The following is a 23,517-nucleotide window of genomic DNA, read 5'->3' on the forward strand; positions in this document are numbered from 1 at the left end:
ATGTTTGCAAGATTCTCCAGAAAGGATGCGCGTTCTGGTCGTTGGGGTTGCCCAGGTGGAAGTTGAGGTCACGGAGTAGGATGTAATCGGTAGCTGCGAGAGCCTGGGATGTGATGAAGTCAATGATGGTGTCGATGACGGGCAGGGGCCAGGAGGTCTGTAGACGAGGGTGCCGCAGAGGCTGGTGTTGGGGTTGGTCTGGATCTGGAAGTGGATATGTTCCATGGTCGTCGTTGGGTCGTCCAGACCGGTAGTCAGGAGAAGGAGCTCTTGTGGACGATGGCGGTGCCTCCTCCTGGTCGGATGGTTGTTCCAGTTTTCCGTGAGGAAGGCGATGTCGGGCGAGACAGAGTCGAGGAGGTCCCAGATTTCCATGGCGTGTTTGGGTAGGGAGTGCATGTTGAGGAGAATGCAGCTGAGCCGTTCAGGTGCACTGTGGATTGGCCAAGCGGCGGGAGGAGCTAGAGTGCCGAGGTGGGTGAGGGTGCAGCAGCTGTTTCGGCAGAAGAAAGGTCGTTGAGTGTGGCGACGCAAGGTGGCAGGGGGTGTGGTGTCTGGTGTTGAGAGCGAGGAAGGTGCTGGCATCGTTTCGGTGGAAAGTCCGAGAACCAGGGACCGTGGTGCTGGGCGCAGACAGGCTTGCCGGCGATGCATTAAGTTGTGTGAGTGGGAGGGCTGGACAGCTGGGAGGCAGAAGTGCGAAACGCAGTGCTGAAAGGAGGCGGGCGGTCGGGGTCGAGCAGGGACACAGCACAAAAAAAAAAGTGAAAAAAAAGTATGCAACAGGGGGGAAAAAAGAAAATATAAAAAAAGAGTGAAAAGAAGGCAGAGATGAAAAAGAGACAGAAGGCAGACCAGCAGCATAAGAAAGATGATCCCCACTAGACCACCAGGTTTGAGGCACAGGTGGGAGCCTGCGGGTGGAGAAGGGCCTCAAACCACCAACCAACAAGAGTCAGTGGATCTGTAAGAGGCAGCAGCTACCAGACAGAGCTGCGTACGGAGGGAAGCAGTTTACTGACTAGGTCAGTGAAATAGCTCATTTCCTGGCACAGCGGCCTCCATTGAGTAGTGTGAGGGGGAGGGCTGGATAGCTGGGAGGCAGTAAGCGGGAATCGCAGCGCTGGAAGGGGGCAGGGCCACAGGGGTCTTGTAGGGGTGCGGCGCAGTGCAGAAAAAAAAGAGTGAAAAAGTGAAAACAAGTTAAAAAAAAGAGTGCAAAGAAGGCAGAGGGAAAAAGAGGCAGAAAGCACAAGGACAGAAGGCAGACAGCAGCAGAGCAAAGATGCTCCCCACTAGACCACCAGGGTTGAGGCACACACCTGTAGGTGGGAGAGGGCCTCGAACCACCAACCAACAAGGGTCAGTGGACCTGCAAGGGGCAGCAGCTACTAGGCAGAGGTGAACAGGGAGGAAAGCAGTTCACTGACAAGGTCAGTGAAATTGCTGATCAAATTTAGACAACACCTAATACTGAAGGAACTTCACTGATACCCCATTCAAGCCTGCATTGTTTTCTTAAGACTTTAGCATATGCGTTTCATATGGCAAAGGCTACCAGCGCTCTCTACACTTGGATACAGTAAGGACTGTATTACAATTCCCAGGATGTACTGGTGAGGACCAGGAGAAGTCTGTTAGCCAGTGAGTGACCAACCTCTCCTAGAAAGCTGCATTATCTAGAAGACCTAATACACCATATAAAAGTCCACCAGAATTCATTGACGCCAAGGCTTACTCGCTTCCCCATACCAGCTTCCTTGGGGTTGCTGTTGAAGGAGACTCAATCAATGCCAGAGACCTTGAGGGAGCGAAAATATGACCTTCTCCCACCTGAGGATTTCCTGCATAAGCCAACAGTTTTGCCTAGTCCCCATCCTGATGCCGGAATCCGTCGGACTCCTTCTCTCTGCACTATTCCACGTCTACTTTCCCATAAGGCTGTTTATGGCAGGAGGTAATTATTCCACAGGGACGAACCAGGTCACCTTATCGGACCCACAGTCTATCATAGCTAGCCTGAAAACTTACCCTTCTCCCCGTCTAGCACAACCAGTTGGCGTTTTGTGCCATTTGGCGCTATTTATATTAAAAAAATTAAATAATTCGTAACTCTGGTTTCCCTTATTGGATGATTGTCATTATGGTGTCATTTTGTTCATTAAAGTATTCTTTAGACTTCTAAATGGACTGAGAGTTTTAATTGTGTTGTGTTTTTGATATTTTACAGTTTTAGAACTTCTAAATGGTTTACACATTTTTCTTAAGTTAAACCAGTCTGACCTGTGCCATAGCTATCAGCGATTACACTCTGGTTTCAATTGCAGAAACCGTTACTGGGCCTTACAAAGATGATTACATTATTACTTTTGGTTGACTACCATCCACCACAACTGATAATCCACTTTCTAACACACCCCTTTACTTCAGTTTAAAATTCAAATGTTGAAAATATCCGATGTTACTAATTCCCAATTTAATTTACTCAAATTCTGCTTCTTAAAGGGCTGAATGGCTGAGTGGGCCCTGCGAGGGATTCAACAGAGGAAAATTCAATCAGGAAAATGAATGCATGGGGATGGCTTGCTGAAATATAGCATGAATGATTAAAATCTCATGTTATGGTCTCTAGCGTTATGTAGGTTTTCAATGATGAATTTGAACTTTTGCACCAGAAAACTACACTCCCCCAATTACTAAAGGGAATGTAGTACAAAGCAGAAGGATTCTCATGTCACTGAATATTTACAGTCATGGTACCCATTAACATTCAATCCCACTTGAGTACCCCACCCTCACATCAAGTCTCATGTGAAGGAGGCTTCATTTCTATGGAACACAACCTTCAAGACAAGTTATGTTAAGGACAAGAAGATCATAAGGATCATGCTTCTCTTAAAGTCTTGTTATAATAAAAAGAAAACTGTAAAATTAGACTGCAACCAAACACACAGTTTTAGTCCATAAACAAAATAGAAAAACACACATACAAAGCGAGCTAGAAACTGATTAAGACAAACCTGTAGGTGAAATGGTATGTCAGAAAAAGCTACTACTTACTTAGAAGTGCATGAAAACATGAGGAAGTCTAAAGTGAAGGAAGCTGTGACCGCTTACAACAAACCTTTTGCAGAATAAAACAAAGAGCATTGCTTCCTCTTTATTTCTCCTTATTTCTCCTGTGCACTATTAGTAACGCTTTGCTCTTCATATTCCCCTAAGGCATCCCACTGCCTGGGTACTCTTTGGTTGCCTTCGGCGACTCCCCCGTTTGGCCACGTTAGGGTCAGGTAGGGGTTTTGGACAGATCCCTCATTCTCCAGTGACAAGCTACAAAAGAAACCTAAGATCCCCCAGTTCGAGGTCCCATAGAAAATAATCCACTTTGGCTCCCTTGAAAGTCAATAACGTACAACATTTAAGAAGATTCATACCTGTGCTAAATTTAATTTGTTTTTTTCTCTCTTTGTTCCTTCTTCGATCTTTACTTGTTACTTTCTTTTGTCCACCCCCTTTCCATTTCCTTCCCTTCCGTTTCTTTCTCTCCCCTTTTTCTCCCTTAACCTCGCATTCCACACCTTTTGGTCTTGTTTTAGGTCTCTCCTTGCCTCTCCTTCTTTCCATTTCTTTTCCTAACTACAGAAGTCCTTCCTCTAGTGTTGTCTTGGACTTCCCCTTCCTCTTCTGGTCTCACCCCTTCCACCCTTCCCTTTCCTCCAGCTATTTGATCCTTTTCTATACGGGGCTCCAGCCAAGGTATACAAGTGAGGCTGGAATGTTGCAGGCATCTTTCTGTAGGGCCTTCCCCATTTGATCTGTTGGGATCATGGAGGATATGGAGAAATAACCGCTCTCTTCATCTCTCCTGTCGCTGCCTCAGCCACTTTCCATTTAATCCCGTGTGAAAACCATACATACTTGCTTTCTTGCTTTCACAGTGCCCTCAATGTGTTGCTTCTAGGCAGACTTCATATAATAGTCCATAATGGATCACATCTCTGCAATTCTGGACAGTCTCCATGTAAAAGTACCTAATGTTTTAACAATGCCTCCAATGAGTTGTTTTTCCATGGCTTCTCTGGTGCTCTTGGGTACACTCCATATAATACCCCTGGTGAATTAACAGTATCTTCGACTGTTTGATTGCTATGATGCCATCAGGTAGACCCTGGCATATAAAGAGTGTCTCCAATGAGTTGCTTCTCTGTTGCTCCACACAATACCTCTTGGTAGTGTAACAGCGCTGTCAATGGTTTGATTCCTATGGCACTCCTGAGTGATCCTCAAACACCACAATGACCCCACACTAATTCACAGCCTGAAAGTTAACAGTGACAGGTGAGCCAAGCTGAGCCCAGTGGTCTGGCTTTTACCTAAGCGCTAATGCACTTTTGTTATGTAATTCGTTATGAAATTTATACAACAAATGTGTAGACACATGATAAAGTCTTAAAATTTGAAACATGGTTTTCTTAAACATTTAGATCATATATTTGCAAAGGCGACATTCCGCGGGGAGACCAATCCATTTTAGGTGCCCTCGAGAGACCTTCCTGGCCATCTGTTTTCATTCACAGCTGAGGGAGGGGACAACTTCGGATTGGAAAGACAACCAGCAGGAATGGTACAAATAAACAAAAAAATAAAAATCGAAAGCAATTCAGGAGCTGTTGCTCACTGCTCGATACAAAGGAGCCACCACTGAATTAGCACCCCTCCCCCCCACATTATACTCCCGGCGAGAGAGTGGATGCATGCAAACACACAGAAGATTCCACAACTAAAGGAAATACAACGAAAATCATAATGCACAATGGACCTAAACATCTCTCAACAAGAGGGTTGCAGGTGCTAATTGAATTGCTGCTAATTTCAAAAGGCACAATACAAATGTGGCCAGGTGAAGGTGGATGGAGGTTTTTAGAGGGGGGAAGGTGTGGGACATTATGAAACTGGGAGTGGGGGTGGAAAAGAATTGGACTGCGGCAGAGGGAAAACACAAGCACTCATGTGGAGTGCTGGCATACAAAAAGAAAAGTAGCTCCAAAAACGGGAACAGTCGATGGACACAAGACCTTGGTCCATGCTCCAGGACAGGGCCGAGCACAAGGAGAGGACATGGCTTAGGTATGACTTCACAAACCGAAATGAAGGAAATGAGAGCAACACTGCAGCACTCCAATGAAAAGCTGTGGGCGGGTTGAAAGCCATCACTGTGTAAACAACATGTCTCAAAGAGACAGCACACGCGCTGTCTAGCTGAGACCTACAAATGAAGTCTTCTAAATATGTATATAGAAACATTCATAAACCGCTTCCTCTGTCCACCACCTTTTACAACTGTAAGATGATGCCACAAGCAAATTAACAGACAACTTCTATGTTATGGACTCACCTGTATGTGGCCTACATTTTTATGATAGAGGAACAGCATTATAGTAATTAAACCACTACACAAGAGAATTTTGTAATCGTCACATACCAAACTGAATTGCTCCCAAATGTGATATTGAAGGACACTGATAAACAGTAAAGTAAAGTGATCTGTCTACGATCAAACAACGTGGAAAATGCCAGAGGCATGGATTTGAATCTCAGATTTTCTTTTACATCACAGGACAGTGATTTTGTTTAAATCTACCAAGAGTTGACTAGTGCACTGTATTAAATAAATGCAGGGATCATAAGGTAAATTAATCATACGCAAAACATCTTTCTTTACAAAGTTAAAGGAAGTCTAGAGCTGATACCAGTTTCACAGATGGGCTCTACAGCAAGGCGGTTGCTCTGAAAGATTCTCTGTAAAGGATTCTGGCCACCAGGTTACTCTCCACCCAGGTCTCTTGCAGGGTCTAGTCCTCTTTAGTCAGCTCGTGTTCTTGGGAGTCAGGAGACCTATTGCTTTTTTTGTGTAACAGTGTAACCAGGAGGCCAATGATTTGGTAAAAGCAATTCCAGCCAGTGGCGTAACACAGGCCGCCGCAGCCCCTGCAGTGCGGGGGAGGGGCCCTCGAGCTGCAGGGGGTCCCCTGAACGGACTCCCAGAACATGCAAGGGTAGGTGATGTCCATACAGTGCAGTCAGCAAAACGCGCTCTCTGTGCCATGGCTGCCCAAGGGGGCACATTGACATTCATTCGACACCTGCACATCTCGCGTTGAGATCCCCAATTATGAAGCAAACAACCCCTCCCCATCCAAAAGGTACATGGGTCAGCACTTCCAGCCCCTGACAAACCAGGGCCTCGCTGATGCTGTGTTTTTTTATTTTAGTGGGTTGAAACCAGTAGCCAGAATTTGCTCTTTAATAATTGTCCAGCGCCAATGTAAGAGCCATATCGAGAATGACGTTTCTACTGGGGTAACATGGTAGAACATTACCTCGATGAACACATACAATTTATATTGCAAAATACACCCAATGGTTTTAAAATCATGGGTATGCTAGAGCTGAGAAGGTATTTGGTATGATGTCTTTTCCTTCAGCACCAGAGTACTTTTTATATACTACTGGACCTTCCCTTGGCCCTAATAGTTTTAGGATCTTTTGTTTTGCACCGTCATTCATCCATCATTTAATTATAGCGTTGGGAAATACAGTAAGGGCGGGTGCTGAGTTCATGTAATAAATTTGCCCTTCTGTAAGAACCTCTATGTTAGCTAAGTGAAAACCTGAAGCTTCCTTGCGGATCTCGGACCTGTCAACAGGTATTCATTCAGAAACCTAACTGAGCGCCAATATCAAAGTTAGACAGAGACAGAGACACAGACAGACAGACACACACACAAAACACACACACACTTACTTTACCAGCCCATTAATAAGTCCTGTATCCTTTTACTTTGTGAAGTGTGGCTTCAGTCTTTTCCATGTTACAAATTTTGGTGGCTGCAGCTGTCTGAGCCGTAGAGTACAGGTGGTGAAAAGCACAAGGATAATACTCACCAAAACAGGCAGGGGTTACAGATCAGGGACAGAAGATATAACAAGCAAAGTTGGCGGAGAGGGGTGAGGGGCATGGGAGGCAACAACACAGAGAAGTGGTGGGTGGGAAAGAAGCAACACGGGCAAAAAAGTTTTTAAAGGTCCTCAATCACAGCACAAGCAGCAGAGAGACAGTAAATAAGAAGAATCAATCTGTGCTTGATCTATGCACCAGGAAGAAACAGGGTATAACGCCTGACCTACGCTGCCCAATTAGGAGGCAGCACAGAAGGATGACACTAAAGCTAACAAATGGTAAGCAATGGGCGAGCTCCAAGACCTTTTTGTACGCAATGGTGTCTCGCAAGTGACAGCGCATGCGGTAACACATGTTGCTCACCACATGGGGTAAATTCTAAAAATTGCTGCAGTTCTGCTCTGCCAAATAGAGTCGGGTCCTGACATCAAACACAAGGCATTAACAGAAGTGACGACTAACTTTCAGACTGACAAATGCTAGCATCAGAGTAAGACACTGTTGGTGAAATCTGCTAGCTGGAGAGGCCAGACCCAAACATAAGCAGCTGCACCGCTCTGCTTGAACCTCTACAGAGAATTGGCAGCTTTGTAGTAAAAAGATAACTTTCAACCAAGATAAGGTGTTGCCAGGAAACCCAGTCAAACAATGTGTCGTAGCCAGTTTATCATGGGCCTCAGAGCAAGGAAGGAAATAGGACCCCGGCTGATGTTTGAACTGTGAAATACAGTAATAATCAGGGTTCAGTGGGCCTATCGGCCCCGGTGATACTGCACCTGCTACACAAATGGAAGTCATGCCACTGGTCGAACACAAGCAGGCACAGATTTTAAACAGCTGGCCAGTGCGCACAGAGTGGGAAGTGTCCTGCATTGCTTGCTTACAAGTCTACATCCAGAAGAGCGCAGTCCCAAACTGCATTTATTCTTTGAGTGTTATCCTTTGTTTCGACTTGTAGAACCTGCAGTGAGGCGGTAACACTGCACCTGGGAGACCAAAGAACAAGTTACTTACCTTCGGTAACGATGTATCTGTAAGAAACATTAGTTAGTTAGATTCCTCACCTTAGAATATCCCCAGGCGTCAGACTGGATCCGGAAGATTTTTCGTCAGCAATACCCCTTGCGCGTCGCTAGGCGTCGTCTGCAGCTCCGCGTCCGTCGTTGGCGTCGTGCGCCGGAATGACGTCGGAGTACTTAGACGCCGCCCTCGCGCGCTGACGTCAGTTCTTGTACATAGCTTTCCGCGCCAGGAACGCAGAGCCATGCAAAGACCGACACTGGTGCCAAAAAGAAAATCTAGGGGCCTGAAAAGGATATCCTTAACCCTAGATGTCGGTTTTCAGAACGGGGAGGATGGTTGGGTCGGTGAGGAATCTAACTAACTAATGTTTCTTACAGATACATCGTTACCGAAGGTAAGTAACTTGTTCATCTGAAAGAAACACGTTAGTTAGATTCCTCACCTTAGAATAGATACCCAAGCAATACCATCCCCGGTGGTGGGTCTGCGAACCAAGATCACACCAGAAAGTCCTGGAGGACAGAACGGCCAAAGAAGCCATCCCTCCGGACTTGGCTGTCAAGGCAATAATGCCTGGCAAACGTGTGTAGCGAAGCCCACGTCGCCGCCTGACAGATGTCCTGCAAAGGGACACCCCGTCCCAAAGCAGTAGTAGCCGCTGTGGCCCGAGTGGAGTGGGCGCGCAGCCCAACAGGAGGGTCCTTTTTTGCCAAGGAGTAGCAAACTTTGATGCACAAAACGACCCACCGAGAGATGGTCCGTTTGTGCACCGCTTTCCCCTTCTTAGCACCCACGTATCCAACAAAAAGTTGGTCGTCCACCCGGAACTGCTTTGTGCGGTCCAAATAAAAGGAGAGCGCACGTTTTGGGTCCAGACGGTGGAGCCTCTCTTCCTCTTTGGAAGGATGCGGAGGCGGAAAGAAGGTGGGCAAGGTGACAGACTGCCCAAGATGAAATGGAGTCACCACTTTCGGAAGAAAGGAGGGACGAGGCCGAAGGACAACCTTGTCCGGATGAACAGACAGAAAAGGAGGCTTTGAAGATAAAGCCTGGAGCTCACTCACCCGTCTAGCCGAGGTGATGGCTACCAGAAAAGCAGTCTTAAGCGTCAGCAGACGAAGAGGACAATTATGAAGAGGCTCAAAGGGAGCGCACATTAGAAATGTGAGAACAAGATTCAAGTCCCACTGAGGCATTACAAAAGGGACAGGAGGGAACGTGTGAGTAATGCCTTTTAGAAAGCGTGTAACCACAGGGGACTTGAAAAGAGAAGGCTGATCAGGAAGCCGCAAGAAGGCAGAGATGGCAGCAAGATAACCTTTCAGGGTGCCCAGGGCAGAGCCCTGCCGGGCCAAAGAAAGAAGAAAGAGGAGAACCTCAGAAAGAGGGGCGGAAAGCCTTTGCTGTGCACCATGCCACAAATTTGTTCCACCGGCAGGCGTATACCGACTTTGTGGAGGGACGCCTGGCTGCCAGAATGATATCACAGACTTCAGGAGGCAAGTCAAATGGCATCAACTGTCGCCGCTCAATCTCCACGCATGGAGGTGGAGGCTGGACAGGTTCGGGTGGAGGACCGTCCCCTGCTGCTGCGACAGAAGATCCTCCCGAAGGGGCAGACGTATCGGAGGATCGGTCAACATACTGAGTAGCTCGGGATACCAGTACCTTCGTGCCCAATCCGGAGCCACCAAGATGACTTGGACCCGGTCGTGCCTGATCTTCTTCAGCACTCTGGGCAGAAGTGGTATAGGCGGAAAGGCGTACAACAGACCGCAACTCCACTCGTGACGAAAAGCGTCGCCGAGCGAGTGCCGCCTTGGAAATTCCAACGCGCAGAACTGCTGACATTGCGCGTTCTCTTCGGTGGCGAATAGATCTAACCAAGGCTCTCCCCACTGCTGAAAGAGACCTTGCGCCACTTCGGAGTTCAGACGCCATTCGTGATCCATCATGCACCGGCGGCTGAGTTCGTCTGCTCTGGCGTTCAGAGAGCCCGCCAGATGTTGAACCACCAGGGTGACGCCCTGGTGTTCCAGCCACGTCCAGAGGCGCAGGGCCTCCTGACAAAGGGTCCACGACCCCACCCCGCCCTGTTTGTTGCAATACCACATGGCGGTGGTGTTGTCCGTGAACACCTGCACGACACTTCCCCGGACAGAGGGAAGGAAGGCTTTCAGTGCAAGTCGGATCGCTCTCAACTCCAACAGGTTGATGTGGAGACGAGACTCCACCGGAGACCAGAGGCCTCTGATCTCCGCCTCTCTCATATGGCCACCCCATCCCAGGAGGGACGCATCCGTCACTACGACATGCTCCGGTTGGGGAAGGGAGAGGCTTCTGCCCATGACCCAATCGCGGTCCGTGAGCCACCACTGCAACTGCTGTGCAGTGCCCTCCGAGATCAAGACATGGTCGGACAGGTTGCCGTGATGCTGGGCCCACTGAAACTTCAGGTCCCACTGCAGAGCCCGCATGTGCCGCCTGGCGTGATGCACTAGTAGGATGCAGGAGGCCATCAGCCCCAGAAGCCGCAACACTAGCCTGACCGAAACCCGGGATAGAGGCCGAAAGATGGGAATCAAGGCCTGTATATCCCGGACCCGCTGTTCCGGTGGATAGACCCGGAACTGCGCCGAATCGAGAACAGCTCTGATGAAGAGGAGCTTCTGAGAGGGACTCAGGTGTGACTTCGGCACGTTGATAGAAAACCCCAGCAAATGCAGGAGATCCGCCGTAGTCTGGAGGTGGGAGACGACTGCCTGGGGCGAGCCCGCCTTCAACAACCAGTCGTCGAGATAGGGGAAGACTGGAACCCCTGATCTGCGCAGATGAGCTGCGACCACCGCCATCACTTTCGTGAACACCCGAGGGGCACTGGTGAGGCCGAAGGGGAGCACGGTAAACTGAAAGTGCTCTTGGCCCACCGTGAACCGCAGGTAATGCCGGTGGGCCGGCAGGACGGGGATGTGGAAATATGCGTCCTGCAAGTCCAACGCTACCATCCAGTCTCCGGGGTCTAGGGCAGCTAGAACCTGAGCCAAAGTCAACATCTTGAACCTCTCCTTCCAGAGGAAGGCATTGACGTTCCGGAGGTCCAAGATAGGGCGTAGGCCCCCTTTGCCCTTCTTGGGAACCAGAAAGTAGTGGGAATAACAACCACGACCTACTTCTGGACTCGGAACGCGCTCGACGGCCCCCTTGGCCAAGAGGGCCGAAACTTCCTCGTGGAGAAGATTCAAATGATCCCCCGAGATACGGTGGTGCTGCGGTGGCATGGCTGGAGGGGTCGTCTCGAAGGGGAGGGAGTAGCCCCTTCGGACGATTTGCAGCACCCACCTGTCCGATGTGATGGACCGCCAGTGGAGCAGGTGATGGCGAACTCTGCCGCCCACTGGCGTGGAATGGGCCTGAAAGCTCGGACTAGGAAGGTTTTGAGGCGGATGCTGCCGGGGTGGATGTGGACTGACCTCGTCGTCCTCCAGAACCGCCTCGGCGAAAACCACGTCCGCGACCGCGCGCAGGTTGGTTCTGCGGCTGGTGGCTAGGCGTACGTGAGGAGGCACCCCTTCCTTGGCCACGAAAGGCGGAAGTTTGCGACCGCGGGGCCGAGAGGCCCAAGGACTTGGCCGTAGCCCGGGAGTCCTTAAAGCGATTCAGCGCACTGTCCGCTTTCTCGCCAAAAAGGCGAGTGCCATCAAAGGGCATGTCCATGAGAGAGCTCTGGACATCACCCGAAAATGACGTGGACCGCAGCCAGGCGTGACGTCGAAGTGCCACTGAGGTAGAAATGGCCCTACCCAGCGAGTCCGTGGTGTCAAGCCCACATCTTATAGCATGTCGCGCGGCTTCCCTCCCATCGGCCAGAGCCTGGGTAAGTCGTGTCCGGACCTCCTCCGGACACAGGGGCAGCGCGTCCTCCACCGCATCCCACAGAGAGTGGGAATAACGGTCCAAGAGACAAGCGGTGTTCAAAGACCGCAGGGCCAAACTAAGGGAAGAGAATAGCTTCTTGCCAAACTGCTCTAGTCTCTTGGAATCCCGGTCCGGCGGGGCGGTCGGGAAAGAGGATTGGGAGGTGGAGGCCTGGATAACCAGGCTCTCAGGGGTAGGGTGTTGGGACAGAAAACTGGGGTCGCCCGGAGCAGGGCGGTGGCGCCTGGCAACGTTCCTGTCCACAGGAGGAACTGTGGAGGGCTTGGACCAGGTGCCCTGTAGAACGTCAGTGAGGGCCTCATTGAACGGCAGCAGAGGCTCAGTGGAGCTTGCTGCAGACTGAAGCACCTCAGTGAGGACATTCGTCCTCACAGCCACGGCAGGTAGCTCGAGCCCAAGGGCTGCGGCCGCCTTGCGTAGCACCACGGAAAAAGCAGCACCCTCCTCCGAAGCCACAGTCGGAGGAGAGATGAATCCAGTGTCTGGCGAGGTATCCAGACCACTGGCCTCCCCCAGTTCATCTGCCCAGTCCTGGGACAGTTGGGCCTGAGCGGCCATAGGATCCTCGGATCCCTCCCAGTAGTCCCCATCATCCGACTCCTGGTGTAGAGGAGAAAGTAACGGAGCCGGGCGGTAGACAAAATGTGTCTCTAGCGGCGTCCATCTCGGCGTCCATCGACGCCGGACCGGCGCCGGGCCCGGAGCGGGACTGAACTGGGGCACGACGTCAAGCGGAGTCGACGTCGGCGTCGGGGGTGGTACCGGTGTCGACGCCGGCGGAGGAGGCGTGACGAGGTCGACCGGCGTCGACGGGGACTCGAGAACGTGTCCCTCGGGCGCTTGCGGCGCCGAGGCCGGAGCCCAGTCGGGTCCGCGGGGCCCGAAGGCGCACCAGCGGGCGCCGACGGCGGAGCCAGGTTCCTCATGGCCGAGAGGAAGGCAATGACTTCCGCCGGCGTCGCGTTAGTCCCAGGGACCGGAGGGTATGGGGACGTGCGCGGCGCCTGCGGCTCCGCCGGAGCCGCGGGGGTGGAACCACCCTGACCCTCGGCCGAGTCGCGCGACCGGCGAGGGGAGTCCGAAGAGAGATGTCGCCTCTTGGACTTCTTGGAATGCTTCGACTTACCCGAAGACTTGGATCCCGACGACCGATGGTGACGTCGGCTGTGGCTCCGCGACCGATCCTTGGACCTCCTCCTGGACCGGGATCGAGAGGCGCGCGGAGCCGCGTGGCGAACCTCGAGAAGATTACGGGACCGCTCCTGTCTAGCCTTCGAGGTCAGGGCCTTACAGTCCGAGCACGACTCCGCGTCGTGGTCGAGGCCCAAGCAGTACAGGCACCGGCGGTGATGGTCCGTAACCGACATCAGGCGGTTACAGTCAGCACAGGCTTTAAAACCAGGCATCCTACCGGCACCGGAGTCGATTGACAGGATCAAAAAGGATCAAAAAGTTAGTCAAAAATTGACTAAAGGGGTAGCTCTCCCGGATCTGCGCTTACTGGCGCGGAAAAAAGAAGAACTGACGTCAGCGCGCGAGGGCGGCGTCTAAGTACTCCGACGACGTCATTCCGGCGCACGACGCCGACGACGGACGCGGAGCCGCAGACGACGCCTAGCGACGCGCAAGGGGTATTGCTGACGAAAAATCTTCCGGATCCAGTCTGACGCCTGGGGATATTCTAAGGTGAGGAATCTAACTAACGTGTTTCTTTCAGATCCCTTCGGCAGTGGAAATTACCTTTGTGTTATTAGTCCATTTTACTAGGGTACCCTGAGAGCCTAAACAAGGCCCGGTATACAAAAAGATGGTGCTGAGCACCCCGGAAGCAGCTGCAAGAAGCTGGGTGTGTAACAACAGGCTGTCCACACCAGTGCTTAATTTATAAAAAGTTTTTTTTTTTAAAGTGCAGGGTCCTACTCTGGTAGCCACTGCAGCTTGCACCAGTCATTGCCCCCGCCAGCACTGCCAATGAAAGTACCAACACAACTGCTAACCACCACATTCAAACAAGTGAGACAAAAGACAATTCCAGGACCCCAAAGCTATAAGAATGGCTATTCATTATTTTTAATGTATACTGAATTACAAAGGACTTGCTGTTGTACTCATCTCTGAATTAGACAGACAACACCACCATATGGCAGACTCACAAGGGCTGGTGTTGACTATTAAGTGCTGGTGCGGAGCACAGGAAACCACATCTCAAATGAAGCACAGGTCCACACCTCCCTTCTGAAGCAGTACTTGTTCACAGCCAGGGGTGTAACGCAGGCCCCTGCAGCCTTTGTAGCACATGGGGGCCCCCCAAGCCCTTCAGAGGGGTCTCAATTCCTCCCAGGTATATCTATCTGGGATATACTAGACTCAGGGGCCCCTCTTCGCGTTCTGCAGGGGGCCCCCATCATTTTAGGTTACGCCACTGATTACAGCCCCTGTGTGGCAGCAGGACTCCGGGGTCCTTGTATTAGTCATCTTCTTCCAGCAGAAACCAAGAGTCAGAAGTCAGGATTCTTCTTCCAGGAGGGCCTTCTTCTTCTTCAGATGGAGTCTTCCCTGGTATAGGAATGTTCTGAGCTAGATTTATCCTGTGCACTACCCAGTGACTGGAGGAGTTTTACTGCCCAATCCTAACAATTTTCTTGCAGTACCACTAACCCCCTTTTGCCAAACGTCCTCTATGCCATATTATAAACTTACTTAGGAGACCATGTTTTAAGATGTCGGCACCCAGCTGCCATCAAGCAAGCCTGTGATTAGCTTCTTCGACAATCCCCTACCTGACAGGGTCAAAACTGGGTTTCCCTCATATTGTGGCTGGAGTTTAGCTGTCAAGTAGAGTCTTTTATTTAAAACTTATTTTTTTTAACCATTTAATAGATATATAGACAAACTGCCATCATACACAACAATTTGTCTTCATTTCTCTACGTTCTGTTGTCAGCTCCAGTGTGTTCCCACCTAAACCAGATACCCAGCATAGTGAATCGAAATATTGCGTGCAGGCCCGGTCCTCCAACTTTTCTACGGTACCTACGAGTGTGGAAACTAGACTTGTCTTACAGCCCGACCGCCCACTCAACAAAATCTGGGCCATGGCTCGCTGTATGGATTCTACGCCACAAGTGGCTTGGCCAATCACTCACTTGAGTGTATGATATGTAGATATCTTCTGACATAGCACGTTGAATGGCCTAAACTAAACTATATTCTACTAACTATGTTCTAAGGGAGATTTGTGCCAATACTAAAAAGAGGTTTAGTGCTGAAGTCACACACATGGGGAGGGTAATCAAAACATAAAAATTGGGGGCGGTCTATGGGGGTGTTGGTGATTAATAGATAAAGTCCTTGTCGGCATCCCCAAGTCAAAAGAGGTAGTGCTAAAGCTATCCTTTGTTTCACCAACCGTCTCTGTCCACTCCCACAAATCTAATCCCTGCTTCGTGGTCAGTGGTTAAGACCCACTTACCTTTCCAGGGTACAGAGGCAAGCTATTGTCCCCGGAGTAAAAATTGCCAATTCTCAGGGTCAAGGATGTGTATTCCAGCGCTGGCAGTGAGATAAGTGGCAGAACTGGCTTTTAGCCAGTTCTGGCTCAGGCACTTTAGAGTAATGTTTACAATGTTGTTTTCTGCTTATGTTATTAAAAATCTGACTTTATGATTAAGTCAGATTTTCAAAACTAAACAGGAAATATCTATAATGCATTTTTTCATGGCTTTCCTAAGTAGAGGTGGGAAATAAAGATTGTAATCCCACCTAAGCCTAAAATGTCTAGCCTGGCCAACACAGTGAAATAGCTTTTGGTTTTTATTTTACTATAAGGGCACACCAACGAAAAATCTAGTGTGGCATTTTTTTAATATATATATATAAGCACCCTAACCTGTGGGCCTATAATGTACACTGTAGGGGTGACTAATCAATCAATCAGGGGATTTATTAAGCGTGCTACTCACAGAAGAGGGTCTCAAGTTGCTGGGGGTTTAGCTCTGGGTCAGCCGAAAGGCAAGGTCTTGAGGCTCTTCCTGAAGGTGTGCAGTGTGGGGGAGAGTCTGCGGGTGGCTGGGAGCTCGTTCCATGCTTTGGCTTCCTCCAGCTCTGGTTATGCAGATGCGTGGGGTCGCTTCCAGGGTGAGGTCGGCAGAGCGGAGGTTTCTTTTGGGTGCGTGGAAAGAGATTCTTTCGTTGAGGTATTTGGGTCCGATGTTGGGAGGGATTTGTAGGCATGGGTGAGTAGTTTGAAAGCTACTCTCTTCTTGACGGGGATCCAGTGGAGGTCTTGCAGTTGTTGGATCATGTGCTCATGTCGTGGGGTGCCGAGGACTAGTCTGGCTGCAGAGATCTGGATGGTCTGGAGTTTGTGTAGCAGGGAGTTGTTGATTCCTGCGTAAAGGGCATTTCCATAGTCCAGTCTGCTATTAACGACGGGGTGGGTGAAGGTCTTACCAATGACTATGTAAAATAGGATTTTCCTACATGGCAAAGGCATTTTCCACATCATGTGCCACTGCAGTGTATTTAATCCGCAGCCTACACAAAAGTGGTGCTCCGGGCAGAAACATATTTTTGTCATAAATGTGGGTGGCAGAAATACACACTGCAGGTCAAGTATGACATTTATCTTTCCATGCTATACGAGCACGTAAAGCACCATTCACAAAGGACTTGTAGTGAAGTTGACTAGGCTAAATTCGGTATTCTAATGGACAGCACATATTTTAAAGGGGAAGCACAGGCACTTACTGTTTAGTAGTTGTAAAGTGCACAGAGTTCTACCACCAGCAAAATTATGGTCTCCAGAATTGTTGTTATGCTTCTAATGGATGTAAGAGACTATCTGTACTTCCTGAACTCTAATGTTTATTCTTTGAATTCATGAGGTTCATTTTGCGAAATCACCAATACCTTTATATGAGTGTTGCAACGCAATGAATTCATTAATGTTATGAATTAAATAAGATTATAATCGTATTAGCTGTGGATGTTCCTGCTATTTTTACATGGCCATTTCCACTTGTCGGCATTCAAAATAACATATTGGCTTAGGTGTGGATACTGTGTAGGTATTGTTTATATGCAGAGGTGCCTGTGTGTGTATTGTTTGTGGACAAAACAAAGACCAAACCTATTTGTTTCAGCAATGCTTTGTATAACAACATGGCAGTAGAGATGGAGAGACCCTTAGGGACATAGAGCAAACTCTTCACAGCTCCACTGGCCTTTCAGAGGTACACAGCACACCTTTCAAGTGCCTGACTCTGCACAATCTCTGCCAATCAGAAGTGGTTGTGCAATTAGAGTGACTATGCTGACCCTGTTCCCCTACACAGTAGTATGTCTGGCATTTGACTCTCCTCCAACCTGACAGCCTTGTCTAAGTCACACCTAAAGTGAATGACTATGCCAGAGAAACACTGGTCTTTCAGAGGCATCTGTCAAGCATTCTCATAAATCCTAGAGGCCAGACTTTTAGATATAGCAGTTTCCCTCCATAGCTATACTCTTTTCCTTAGATACTTCGAGGAACATCCTATTAAATAAAATATTTTAACAACACATTTTATCATCCTGTCTCTGGTCTGGTCAAAGTAGATTTCTGAAAAGCTTTTCCCAACTCTGTAACCAAAAAAACAGTTGCATAAAACAAAGCCAAGCATTTGCAATGCAATAGGTCTTGCATTTGCGAGAGTTTGAGCTATTGGCATTCTAAATGATAATGCCTTTTATTTATGTGTTTACAAAACCTGCAAGGGGTGGGTAAACACCGCTTGCAGGTTTTGTAAACACAAATAAAAAGGCAGTAGCAAAAAGGTATTGTCATTTACAATGCCAATAGCTCAAACTCTTGCAAATGTGACACCCGCGCTTTGGCTTAAGATGTTCAAAGCTAAAGCGCGGGTGCCACCATGTTAAAAAAAACATAATTAAACAGAAAAATAAAGTCAAGTAGCGTGTTAGGCCAGAAAATAAGATAAGAAAAGCACACCCGCCATTATTCTTGCTGCTGCATGCCGCACTGGATAAATGAAAATGAAAATAAGCAGTGAGGGAGAATGTGTTCTGCCTGCAACAGCAGGCAGGACAAAGTTAAAGAAAATAGAGCTCAGAGGCTGTAATTAAAGCCTACTGAGTAACAACACATGTAACAGGCGGTGTCCTTAAGGGAGGTTACAAGAAGAGAAAAGGTGGTATGAAGGAGGGACTACTAAGCCTATTGACCAATGAAAAGCCAACATTTACAAAGGATAGGAGCCAATTAAAATGATGGGTGGAAAGTGGACAGGGCTGAATACAGAATCATGTCTTAAAGAGACAGCGCAAGCACTGCCTAGGCGAGACCTAAAAAAGGAAAGCTTTCCCTTTGAAGACTTATAACACAGTGTACCAATTAAATGGTCATAGGGTTTAATGCATTAGCAAAATTCCATACATCACATATGGTAGTCAGAAGCAATTAGAGCCCAATGAATGTGATGGATGATGCAATCAAATATAGAAAGGGAGATTGGAAGAATGCTTTTAAAATAGTCTAAGCCACTGGTAATTTCTCTGGTTCTCAACCCAACCTATAATTTTCACCCACTCTACACAGAGGTCCATCTTATACAAATCAATAAAGGCTCTGCCCCTCATGGGACTATGCCATCCCAAACCAACAGACGGGAACCTCTCCAGAGGGGAAAACAAACTCCAGACTAGTTTCAGCCATGTTACATCTGTGTCACATATTGGTATGACCTTGTGTCATTACATCAAACATACAGTACTTCGCTGACAAAACCGAAACCATTCTAGGGTTGCTCGTGTTCCCTTCTAAGGGGGGCTTCACCAGAAAGTACAACACGTTGGACAAAAGAATGATGAATTGAAATGCTACCAAGAGCGACTGTAATTGGTTTGAAGTAGACAATTTGTAAGCATTCCTCCCGTCATTTATTTTGTGCTTGATGAATGATACAATCACCAATAGTTGAGTTCAATGACACTCGCTCAATAGATTATATTAAGTCTATAAAACATGTAAAGCTGTCTGAGCCGCACCTAAAATTATAAATAAAAGCATCCTTTCAACTAATGCTTGATAGATTTTTGTATTTCAAAGTTATTTTCATCAAAGAAATATTTACCTGACTTAGCGCAGCATCAAAGAGTTTGCAAGCTTCATTGCTAGGAGTAGAAAGAGAGAGCCCAGCATCCTGCCATGCCTGCAAAAAGAAAGACAAAACATGCATTATCTGAAACCATTCCATTCCATAGGCCAGGCTCAAACTAGATAAAGCTACTTTGAAACAATTTTACCTAATAACTTCATTCACGGACAACAGCAAGGATGAACTAAACCAATCAGGATCCTTGATGAGTTCTGCTGCCAAAGCAAGCATTCTGATTATTGGTGGTTTAATTAACGCAACATGGACCACTTCCACCTTTTCAGAAGACGTAGTACCAACATTCCGAGGGGTCCACAGACCCTTTCGGGGAGCATAAAGGACAAAGTGTACATCCTTCCTTGAGAAGCTGGTACTGAATGTGAACCTTCAGCAGGTAATATTGCTCGTTTATCTAATCTTTAAATCAAGAGGCACTATTTAATTCAGGTATTTCAGTATATGGCAAACGTAGTTCTAAGTAAAAAAGGAATGCAAAATCACAGACCATTTGTATTATTCTAGCTGGAACATCTTCTAAATTAGGTGATGTATATAGATCAGTGTGGTGTGTGTGTACAGTCCTGCTGCAACTGTATTAAAGAAACCATAAATGTTGTGGAAGGTAAAAACATGCGATTTGGATTGTGCTAAAACAGCACAGTCCACAGTTAACCTTGACATTACACATACTTTTACAATCCGAGGAACAGGGAGACATTACACTACCAGAACCACGCATTATGTGAAAGGTATTAAACTCCTTAGTTGGGAGCCTATCATGGGTTCAAGGGACCTTCATGTCTTTTGGAGCATAATCCATTTATTTCATATTCTAAGTGATAAAATCTTTCCAATTCAATAAGACGCCACAGCAGGTTAACATGAGAACCCATGTCATGGTTAGAAAACGTCCAACATATCACCACCACCAAACAGGATAAGCAGACACTTAAACAAAACAAGGAAATAGAAACAGAGCATCAAAGTAACTCACAAGTACTTCAGCCTTGACCCGAAAACCTGAAATAACACTGTCTGAGACTGAAAACTGTGTAAAAGAGACCCAGGAGATGCGGTCAAAAAATCAAGAGGGCGACAAAGTCAATCTGAACAATCATATCAGTGACATCCCAAGCCAAACAAAATACATTTTCAATATGTAACAGCAATAGACGAATCCAAATCAAGAAAGAACATATTCATTGCAGCAGCCAACAGTACTGTGAGAACTTACTGTTTTTCAAATAACAAAATACCCAATTCACTTCTAAACAGCCCCCAATCATTACCTTAACCAACCACGTGTCTGCCACCCTCCAATCATTCTCCACCACCGTCACACCTGTCCTGAGAGCCTGCATTTGAAGATCCTTTCAATTATTAAGTTTTACAGAATTCCAGTTGACTTACTCCAAATGTACTCATCTTGATAATGGCCCGCATATTTTGTGGGGGATTAAATATGGACTTGTAGAAATGGACTAAAGGAAGAATATGACTAATGAAACTGGTTGTGTCTCTCAATAATTGACGACTACTGTCGAGTCACTTTCTGATCATTTGTGCTCTTTTATAAGCTGCATTTTATACTTGTACACTTTTTGGGTGATCACTAAGAGCAGTGAGTATTACACCTTCTAAACATTGCCTATACCATGCCATTTAAATACAATGTTGAAATTTGTCTGTTGAAATTGTAGGTATGTCTTCACAAAATATTTAATACTATTTACTTTGCACTGACGATGTCTATAATCTATAAAACTGTATTAATGAAGTTTCCAAGTGATGTGGTGAAAGACAGTGGGTAGAGACTACACCAATTAACAATAGTCCTTCAAGGGTTACATTTAGTGCTACTAACAAAAACATACATAACCACTGTTCTATATCATTTTTAAATAATTACTAACAGGACAGGAATCATGATTTGTCAAAAACCATATATGGCTCGTAAATATGGGTGCCTAGTGTTGCAAACATATTTCTTTTGTGATACTATTTACTAAAATGCCTTATAGCTCTCATTTGATTGTCTATTTTACTGTACATTTACTTATATTTAAAAGGTACTAGTATGCCCACCCCGGTCTGAAGATTACATCTTTCCTTCAAAATGTATAATTTAGTAATATTTTATCGAATCACAACATTCACATCACCTCCTACGACCTGGGCCTTGATGTCTCTACCAGGCTACCCCAGAAATTAAAGGTGGCTTTGAAGGCAAATGCAGACCACGAGCCAAGGAGCCACACTGCTGTTTGATGACATTTACTGGAGGGGAGTGCAAAGCCTAGAGTGCTTAGCGCCAGAAGGTGGCAGAAGGAGATAAAGCTCACCAGTCTCCCACAGTACGGGATGCAATGCTGTCTGCCCACAGTGCTTAGAGCCAAGAGGCGTAGATACCTGCTATAAATATCACCACTCTGTCCTACAGTTCGGGACGCACCCGAGTGAAGACTAGGCCAAGGGTAGGCCGGTGTGGACCCTCAGTCGCTGTAGGAAGCAGGGCAGGGCCGACCCTTTTTTTTTAAAAAATCTCTGCATCATAATATGGGTAAGACCAAAACCGGAGGAAAAACCCTGTGTGGGACCACTAATTCAACTATTGATGGCTGTCTTAAAAGGGTTGGGGGAACTATTTCTAAAGACACTGAATTGGCTGAAAGGCATCTCTCACTTACTAACAATCTGCCTGCCGCATTTCAGAAGTTACACAGGCGCACATTGCGCAAGTCCATTACACGCCCTGTAATCCTCACATCACATGATCTTTCTATTGCCCCATCTAAAGCATCTGCAGATACAGTTTCTTTAATTTCACCATCTGCATCAAAATCTGCACCAAAGAGGAAGAAAAAAAACCACCAAAACATCCTGCTGCACTCCGAGAATATGAAGAGTACCCCACAACCTTCAATTGCCCACCAAGAAATACGGCAGGTATTCAGGTAATTGTTCATGAGCTATCAGAGGTATTTAGTCAGAAATTTAACCATCTATTGGGTGAAAGCTTTTATCTGTTGGCACTGTGCCTTAAAGCGACTGAGTATAGGGTAGCAAAAATGGAGGAAGGGAAGGTGCAGCCTATGAATGGCATTTTGGAAGGGAATAAGAGATGGAATCCTACCTGGACCATCTCAAAAGAGGGCTGATTTTGAAGTGCCGGAACTGTCCCACGAGAGTGGGAATACAAAGCCCAAATCACAACCGGCGACATCAGATTGGCAGCCGGTCGGCCCTGTACCTCAGTCAACTGATTTACCTCCAGGCGCTTGCCTTTAGGTCATCATATCAATCAATCAATCAGGTGTTTATAAAGCACGCTACTCACCCGTGATGGTCTCAAGGCGCTGGGGGAGTGGGGAGGGTGCAGCTCCGGATCAATCAAAGAGCCAGGTCTTGAGGGTCTTCCTGAAGGTGTGCAGAGTGGGGGAGCGTCTGAAGTGGAATGGGAACTCGTTCTAGGTCTATGCTGCGATGTAGGAGAAAGACATTTCCAGCCTGCTCTGGTTGTGCGGATGCGTAATGGGTCTCTGCAAGGGAGAGGTCGGCAGAGCGGATGTTCCTTTTGAGTACGTGGAAAGAGACTTTCGTTGAGGTATTTGGGTCCGATGTTGTGGAGTGATTTATAGGCGTGGGCGAGTAGCTTGAAGGTTACTCTCTTCTCGATGGGGAGCCAGTGGAGGTCTCGGAGCTGGGTCATGTGCTCGGGTCATGGGGTTCCGAGGACGAGTCTTGCTGCGGTGTTCTGGATGGTTTGGAGCTTGTGTAGCAGGATTTGGTTGATTCCAGTGTAGAGGTTGTTGCCATAGTCCAGTCTGCTGGTTATGAGTGCGTGGGTGATGGTCTTTCAGCATTCGGAGGGGATCCTCTTGAAGGTCTTGCAGAGGATGCAGATGGAGTTGACGGAGGTGGAGGCGATGGCGTTGATTTGGTGGGTCAGGGTGAGGGAGGAGTCTAGAACAATGCCGAGGTTCCAGGCGTGGTGCGTCGGGGTGGGTGGGTTTCCGAGGGCAGGGGGCCACTAGGAGCTGTCCCACGCAGTGGGTGAGGGTCCGAGGACGAGGACCTCTGTCTTCTCAGAGTTCGGTTTTAGGCAGCTGTCGCTCATCCAGGCTGCAACGTCTTTCAATCCTTCTTGGAAGCGGAGTCTGGTGTCTTCGGGGTTCTTCGTGAGAGAGAGGATGAGCAGGGTGCCGTCGGCGTGAGATACTATGCTGATCCCATGTTGTCTGACAATGGCGGCGAGGGGGGCCATGTAGATGTTGAAGAGAGTGGGGCAGATGGCGGGTCAGGGTGAGGGAGGAGTCTAGAACAATGCCGAGGTTCTAGGCGTGGTGCGTCGGGTGGGTGGGTTTCCGAGGGCAGGGGCCACTAGGAGCTGTCCCACGCAGTGGGTGAGGGTCCGAGGACGAGGACCTCTGTCTTCTCAGA

The 23,517-nt window shown here is 47.9% G+C and overlaps 1 protein-coding gene across 2 annotated transcripts in view; it reads right to left on the bottom strand.

Annotated features, from left to right (window-relative positions):
• TTC38 (tetratricopeptide repeat domain 38) overlaps window positions 1-23,517 on the bottom strand; it is a 508,844-nt gene that overhangs the window by 431,249 nt on the left and 54,078 nt on the right. For both annotated transcript variants that reach the window (XM_085652408.1, XM_085652407.1), the window contains exon 2: window positions 19,054-19,131. In XM_085652408.1, coding sequence (XP_085508534.1) covers window positions 19,054-19,131 — 78 coding nt within the window. The remainder of the gene's footprint in view (window positions 1-19,053; window positions 19,132-23,517) is intronic.

Source organism: Triturus cristatus, chromosome 4_1 (genome assembly GCF_964204655.1).
Source record: "Triturus cristatus chromosome 4_1, aTriCri1.1, whole genome shotgun sequence".
Lineage (NCBI taxonomy): Eukaryota > Metazoa > Chordata > Amphibia > Caudata > Salamandridae > Triturus > Triturus cristatus.